The 7,593-nt window shown below is 39.4% G+C and overlaps 1 protein-coding gene across 4 annotated transcripts; it reads left to right on the forward strand.

Moving 5' to 3' along the window:
• Positions 1–954: 954 nt before the first annotated feature.
• Positions 955–7,367, forward strand: LOC135667583 (uncharacterized). Of its 4 annotated transcripts, none has more exons than XM_065178419.1 (5): positions 955–1,086; positions 3,426–3,542; positions 3,629–5,479; positions 5,955–6,141; positions 6,485–7,367. In XM_065178419.1, exons 3-5 carry the CDS (start codon positions 3,641–3,643, stop codon positions 7,144–7,146), a joined length of 2,688 nt encoding a protein of 895 aa, XP_065034491.1. In that variant the 5' UTR covers positions 955–1,086; positions 3,426–3,542; positions 3,629–3,640; the 3' UTR covers positions 7,147–7,367. The 4 variants fall into 4 exon arrangements, with proteins under 4 accessions (XP_065034491.1, XP_065034493.1, XP_065034492.1 ...); XM_065178421.1 differs by having other exon boundaries at positions 965–1,086; positions 3,476–3,542; XM_065178420.1 differs by having other exon boundaries at positions 965–1,086; positions 3,416–5,479.
• Positions 7,368–7,593: the final 226 nt, after the last annotated feature.

Here is a 7,593-nt window from a genome sequence, read left to right on the forward strand (position 1 = left end):
GTGTGTCTTCTACCGGGTCTCAATCATTTGCGCATCCACATGGTGGGTGGGTGAGCTAAACGCCACCACAGTGAGACCTCGGTACCACCCTGCACAAATACAGAAGGAAGAATAAATTGGGGAGGACATCCAGCTCACACTTCACTCGGGCTTCTTTTACCTCATACATAGCAAGATAATTAATGCCTCGACGCGTATATCGTACGGAATTACGTAGGAAACATACACTTCTAAGTCATATATATCGTTGTATTACGGTCACTATATTCCCAATCCAGCGTGCATTGGACGGTGGAGATGTGCATGTCGTATACACACGCATGACATGTTTCCATGGAAAATGCGAGCGTATTATCCGTACGTGTCAACCAAATACTACTACGTCAGACTACCTGTACATTTATTATGTATACGGGGAGAATGATGAGTGGAACGTGACCCCAACTTTTCCATCATGCTCTCGGCCTCCTTCCACCAGCACGAGTAATTATAACAGTGAATGGGATCCCTTACCGTCACCGCGCCATAAGTGCCACGTTACCCTGAGCACGACGACGGAAGGATGGCGATTCGGCTCGACCCCAACCGCATTCGTCGCCCGTGATGACCCCACGAGAACTACGGCTACTGAGAGGGCTTGCTTCTGTGTCTGGTGGCTTGACCCAGACACGGGAGCTGCGTCGCTGTACCGTCCGTGGGAGCGGCTGAGGACAAGGGAGAAGGATCACGGAAAACCTACGTAGAAGAAAGCACCCCGTTGGTCGCCTATGGTGGACCCCACGAGAACAATGGCTATCTAGGGGGCTGGTTCTGTGTTTGGTGGCTTGACGCAGACACAGGAATCGCGTCACTATATCGCCTGTGAGAGCGGCTGAGGACAACGGAGAAGGTGTCCGAAGGCTACGTGAAGTTAAAGGGAGTAAAGCCGATAAATTGGCTTTGTTTAACGTCCGCCTGCTCTGCCGCGATGGTCGCCACCCTGTTGCAGCCAACCGCAAACGCACAATCTCTCTCTATCTAACTCTTCCTCCTATTTCGGCGGTGATCACCGGCGTCAGGAGTGTTGTCTTGTGGGGAAGAAGCGAGGTATGTGGTGATATGGGGTTGCAAAGATATCTCCTTTTCGTCATTGTACTGTTTCCTAGTGCGCCTTCACTGCTTTCTTGTGCTTTGTTCATTGACATTTCCACACGGTCGATCGGCCGGAGGTGGAGTGAGTGTTCAGTGGGGTTCGGAGTTAGGGTTCGTTCTTCTGCGGTTCTTAGCTCTCCGTAGTCCTGTTCAGCAAGAATCCGAGACGTCGTGTTGGATTGGGTTTCTTTTGGCGGAATTGGGTAGTTTTGGTTGGAAAAGAAAATAATTTGAGCTGGATTGTGGATTCTGAAGTCCATTTTGGTGGCATTCGTAGAAAAATCTGAGATTTTCTATGCATTGTGTAAAAAGTGCTTTTACTGAAATTTTATCTGAATGTATGTTATTCTTTTTTTTTTTTTATCCTCACTCAAATGCCATGCCTCTTTCTATGCAAATCTTCTTGACAGTTCTATTTCAACCATTTTGGTCATCAATCTTTGTCTCGTTTGACCTCTCGGAGCTTATGTACACCATTTTAACCATAGACACGGAGAGAAAGAAAAATCCGTCTTTTTAATCTGTGGATATTTCTTCTCTACCTAGTCACTTGCTTTCTTGCTGTATCTCCCTAGCCCATAGAGTCTGCTACTGGGGTTCCACGTTCTCCAATGTTTACCATATTTATATGAAAGAACTTGAAGATAGCATCTTTAATTCCAATATTTTTGAGGCATTCTTGAAGAAAAAGAAGACTTTGAAGATGTCCAAACTGGAACTGGGATGAGATTGTTTTCTCAACAATGCTGGACATTTTTCTGAAAAATTGGCAAACAAATTGGACGTGAATGATGTTAGAGTGTCAACAAGGGTTTGGCATCGTTGTGCAGTAAAATGTATACAATATCCTTTCTTTGGTTAGGAATCTTATTTGCCCTTGTATTTTTTCAAGCTTATAATGGTGAGATATTCATCTTGTTATCTGGCATTTCTTGATTCTAGTTTCTTTTCAATTTGGTAGTTTGAAGCTGAGGTATAACTCCTTTCGTCACACTTGTAACAACTTTCTACTTTTGACACTGGTGAGGGATTTTGCAGTACAGAGTTCTGTGAATAAATAGTGAGGAACTACCTTGTATTGCATCTCCTTTCATTTAGGCATCAGAGACTCTCTCTGGATGTATAGAAAGGATGACTTGCATACATGATTTGACTAACAAGAGAAGGCTGATAACTGATAGAGCTCGAAGAGATGGTAGCTCTTCAATCTCATATTTTCGTATGTTCTAATATCATTTATGTGTTTAATTTTCCATAAATTGTAATCTTGAACATCCATGCTGTTTGTCCTGGATCTTTTTTATCTTTGGTTATTTTATTTTATTTTATTTTGGTGCGACAACAACAACAGTACTAACATGAATTCCATTAGTTTACTAATGCACTTGATATAATTTTCTTTACTGGCATTTTTTCTTTGTATTGCTTGCTATATCTGCTCAATTGATTATCTTTCTTGGTTCTCCATTTTGTACTCTTAGCAACAATCTTTGCTTCCTAATTTTGCTAGTTTCTTTTTTCTCTATAATTAAAAAACAATCTTTCAAAAATATATGGCTACATATGAGATCACATGTACATGTAGGCCATATGACCTTCTTCTTGACAATGTAGTCTCAGCATGCAGCACTATCGTATATGTGAAATCTATTGCGCATGTGTGGTCCTGTATAGCATAAAAAATGCCATTACTTCCTATCAGTGTTGTTATAAATATTATTATCATTTTGGTGCAATTCTGATTGCCGAGGATTGTTGTATGATGCCATGTTGGTGTGCCAAAATCATTTTGGCATGATGTGGGACCACACTGTAAAGGCTGGCACACTTCTATGCTGCCAAAAAATGGCCTAGCCACGTTACAGCATTACCGGCACTAAATAGCACCACATGCCAGGATCTTTCTAGCATTGTACATGTTGCCCCATATGTACCGACATAATAATCCTTAGAATGTGGTCCGTGAAAATGTGCAAATGTGGTCCATGATAATACGACATTCACAATTTAGACCTTTTCTCACTTCATATGACGTATCACTTAGGTTCTTAAAGAGTGTAAATGACATCCAACAACTTTCTTATATGGTCTTTGCACATACTTGTTAATATTTTGTACTTGTTTGTATAGTTTACTTATACTTTATAACTCTCTTGGAAATTAATAGTCTTGTAGTTAGTCCATGGTATGTCCAAATCTTTTCTTGACAAGTTGCAAATTTTCTTAGATGTTTCTAAAGATAATTATGCCAATTGCTTGGTCAGTTTTAAATTAATCTTTGAAGTGATTCTCAGAGCTTGTCCCGATTGTTATTGTTAAGACCAATGACTAGTGGGTTCTGCAGTTTGTTGAAACAAATTCGATATCGGAAAGCCCACTGATCCAAATCAAATTATGTGGATAGCAAACAAGTAAGCAGCTGAGACTGTCAGATATACTGAAGTTTATAGAGCTTTTTTTGGAGGTTATCCATATTCAGATTTCAATTTTACTGCAGATAGATCCTGATATGGAGAAGAAATCTTCAAGTTGCAGTTCAGGTCAAACACAAATTAAGATGCTAATAGAAAATGAGATATCAAAAGAAACAGAGTTAAAGCGGAAATCACTTAGTGTTGTGGCCCAACTAATGGGAATTGATGATCCTGCGCTAGCTCAACAACATGTCCCCATTTCTACTAAAAGGAATATGCAAGTGGATTATCCATCAACTACCTTAGCAGGAGCACTGAAGGGTTGCCATCAGCAAGAAGTCATTTTAAAGTGTCAGCAATGTGACTATGACAAGATGAAGGTCCAGGATGCACATGAAGTATCACAGAAACCTTCAAGAGCCAGTGGTATCAAGGATCTGTGGGGAAATTGTAATGAGAACCAGAACAAAAATAAAAAGGCCTTTGTTCGCAAAATATTCATGGAAGAAAAGTATGTGACAAAAGATGAAAAACTACTTCACTCCAAAGAGTTCCAAGATGCCCTGGAGATTCTCAGTTCAAACCGAGATGTATTTCTCAAAATTCTTCAAGATCCGGGTTCCCTTTTCCTGAAGAATATTAGAAATGTCCATATGAGTCCACCACTTCAAAAAAAGCACATTACTGTATTGAAGCCTTCACAAAAGGTTGAGAAAAAGGATGAGAATCTGGTGATGGAAGAGAAATATCCATTGTTCAATAAGTGTGAACGAGGAACAACCAAGCAAATCTGTGACGAACAATGTTGGAGCTCTAGTTTTACTCAAACAAATGCTGATATTTTTTCCCTGCCAAGTAGGATAGTGGTCCTAAAGCCTAGCACTAGAAAGCCCCGTGAAAAGAAATCCAAGGTAACCCCTCCAACTACTTTATGTAAATTGCTGGAACAGAGTGGCTTTTTTGGAGAGTTGGGAGATAGTGAAACCTTTGGATCAACATTTACAGCAAAGAATTGCAGTCAGCAGGGACTGGAGAGTATAACTGGCAATTGGACAGATAAATCCTTGTGCTCTCCGGTCAGAGTGAATGGGTGCAGAGATGAGAATTTATTGAACAAGCCAGAAAATGTAAACACTGAAGAAGATGGAGGCAGCTTTAGTGACTCGGAGATTTTGACTTCAACTTCACGGTATTCTTGGGAATATACTAACAGAACTGGTAGTTCTTGCTCAGCCTTAACCTTTAGTCAGGATTCAAATTCACCCAAGTCATCAGTTGTTATGGAAGCGAAGAAGCAACTTTTAGAGATATGGTCTTCCATGGCATCTAATGAGAATAATCAAGAACGGACACAATTGCCAAGGTGCTCATTCTCTTTAGGTGAAATGCTTGCCATCAAAGTGGTAAAGGAAGGTGAATGTGGTGATAAGTTTACTGTACCAAACAGCAAATCATGTGGCCAAGAAGCAGAACCAGAGTTATCTACATCCTGCAAGACCAATGGTAAAATAAAGAATGTGCAAAGGGAGACCTCCCTTATAAATTTATCTAGGTCAAAATCTGTTCCCATCTCATCTTCTGTTTATGATCACATTGAATTGAATAAGGAATCTTCTGACTTTGGGAAAAACAAATCTACGAAGACAAAGGAGATAGCGAAGTCTAAGAATGAAAAGTCAACTTTCAAAGAAAAATTTTCAAATTTTTTATCTTCAAAGATTAAGAAAACAAGCAGAGAAAACCCTGTTTCTCCTCCATTGATGGGCTCTGATGACAAGGCCCAGTCTGGTAGTGCTGGTTTAGCTGCAAACAAAAATGTTGAATCAATAAATCCTCTCTATAAGAACTTTCCTATGACAAGTTCACTGGCAAAGTATGAGGAAAGGTCTGGCAATGCAGCTTATCCAACACCAGTTATTGTAGTAACAAAAAAAGTAAGTTTCTTTTCAAATTTGCTTGTGTAATTCAGATTTCTTTCTTTCTAATTTTTACATATAAACTTGTAAGCCTTTTGTACATTGATCTCTTTCTCATTGCAACATAATACAGAAATCTTTGGTAGTTGTACAAAATACAACATCCATATGGAAACAAATGAGAAAATATCCCAAGAAAGATGCAACTCGTGCTTGCAATACCCTAAAGAAGAGACTCACCCTTCCCCTGAAGGCTATTGCCTCTAAGAAAAGAAGGCAAGCCTTTTTTTAATGAATATCAAAGTTTTTTCTGGACCCCCCAAGAAATCCATAATTTAAAATGAGATATAATCTCCTATAAAATGTCTTTTCTTGTTTTGCTCTTGCATATTGATTGCATATTCAACTTGGTGGAAAATACTTTTAGGTCACACTTTTTATTGATTTTACCTCTTTGAAGTTGCTGCTTAACTAAGATTTAGATTCTTCTCAGGCTTCTTTTTCTATTGAGAAAGCCAAGACATGCAATAATTCATCGGGTGAGATCAAATTCAGGGACTATGAGAGTTTAAAAAGCAACCAGGACCAACCTAGTCCTACTTCAGTTCTTCATGTGCCATTTGTAGATGAAACAAATGACAACGTGTCCCGATCATCTGAAGCTAATGCCGATCCACATGGTATGATCTTTTTTCCCACTTGTTAGAGTTCAAATATAAGTCAGGTCGTTTCTCATATGCATAAGATTTTGGAAATAGTGATCACCCAGCTAATGGATTCTTGTGGGAATCACAGTTTGTTGATTGCACTGTTAAGTCGCACTTGCATCCATGCGTCGAATCATTATTTTTTCCTTCAGTTTGCATCAGGAGATGTTAGAGTTTAAATTTAGGTTGGGTCATTTCCTATAAGCTTAAGCTTCTGATAACAATGTTGGCCAAATTATAATTTTATCATTACCTTTCATCATTCTTTTTTTGCCTTTCATATGATTACTGATTACTGTCTCTTCTTCATCCTAAGCTCTTCCTAGGCCGTCGACTATCAAATCAGTTGTTCGATCCTTATCATGGGAGAATGCCTACCTGGATAAGCCATCTCGAGATCTTTCTAAATGCAATGGGGCATCATCCAAGGTCGACAACCATGAACAAGAACATTTTGTATCTACCCGGAAGGTGCTCTCTTCTGGCTTAGAGAAGGCTACTATGATTTCTGCTGGATGTCAACCTCTTGATAGGCAATTAGATTCAGTGCCGCTTGCAAAATTCCTTACTTGGGAAAAAGAGGAAGCTGAGCACAGGGAGAAAAGGACAAAGCACCATTTCCTCTTTGGCTCTGTGAACTCAGCAGTAGAAATTGGTTCAACTGGTTTGACCACCTTACAAAGTGCATACCCATGGAATAGGGGATTTGGCAGGGATCTAGGAAATGTTTTTGCCAACTCTGCTGTATCAGTAGAGGTATGGAACCTAGTGAGGGATTCATTTTCTGTCAAACCAATGTGGGCAAGAGGTGAGGGCGGCATTGACAATCTAGTATTTGATAGAGCACTGATGAAAGTAAAAGGAGGACAGAGATTAGCTGAGTCAATGAGATTAGAAGTGCAGGAGATTGCCAAGGAGATTAGTAGGGATGTATTTAAGGATTTGGTTGGGGAGGCTTTGGCAGATATCAATGCCTAATGTCTTTGATGATTTCTCAATGCTCCCTTCAAGTGTCGTGCCATGCATCTGTTATTGTCTTTAGGCACAGTCAGTTACTTTGGTATATTTTATTTTTCTTTGTGACTGAGGTATGCTTCCACAAGCACTGATGTTTGTACATTGTGTTGATGACTGCTGTATTTATCAGTGTATCACTGATGAGCTTTATTTCATTCACTAACCTGATGTTTTCCTCTTCATTGTCAATGTGTTTAGACTGTATCAGCTCTCCAAACTTTCAAAGTAAAAAAGAATGAAAAGGTGATGTGATTTCTTCTTGGAATGTTCTGATCAAGTTTTATGAAACTATGTAGGTTTTACACATCCAGTGCCACTTATTCTTCTTGGTTCTTTTATTTCACTCGTCTAAAAGATCCTACAAGTAGCTATCAGTTATTTTTGTTCCTCTTATTTTATGCAACATGA

The sequence above is a fragment of the Musa acuminata genome, chromosome BXJ1-4 (genome assembly GCF_036884655.1).
Source record: "Musa acuminata AAA Group cultivar baxijiao chromosome BXJ1-4, Cavendish_Baxijiao_AAA, whole genome shotgun sequence".
Taxonomy (NCBI): Eukaryota; Viridiplantae; Streptophyta; class Magnoliopsida; order Zingiberales; family Musaceae; genus Musa; species Musa acuminata.

What these genes read in the sequence shown, in the direction of transcription:
- LOC135667583 (XM_065178419.1), top strand. Translation starts at nt 3,641, where the DNA reads ATGGAGAAGAAATCTTCAAGTTGCAGTTCAGGTCAAACACAAATTAAG. An exon ending in TTATTGTAGTAACAAAAAAA is followed by an intron (nt 5,480 to 5,954) that starts GTAAGTTTCTTT and finishes GATTCTTCTCAG; the next exon opens with GCTTCTTTTTCTATTGAGAA. An exon ending in AGCTAATGCCGATCCACATG is followed by an intron (nt 6,142 to 6,484) that starts GTATGATCTTTT and finishes CTTCATCCTAAG; the next exon opens with CTCTTCCTAGGCCGTCGACT.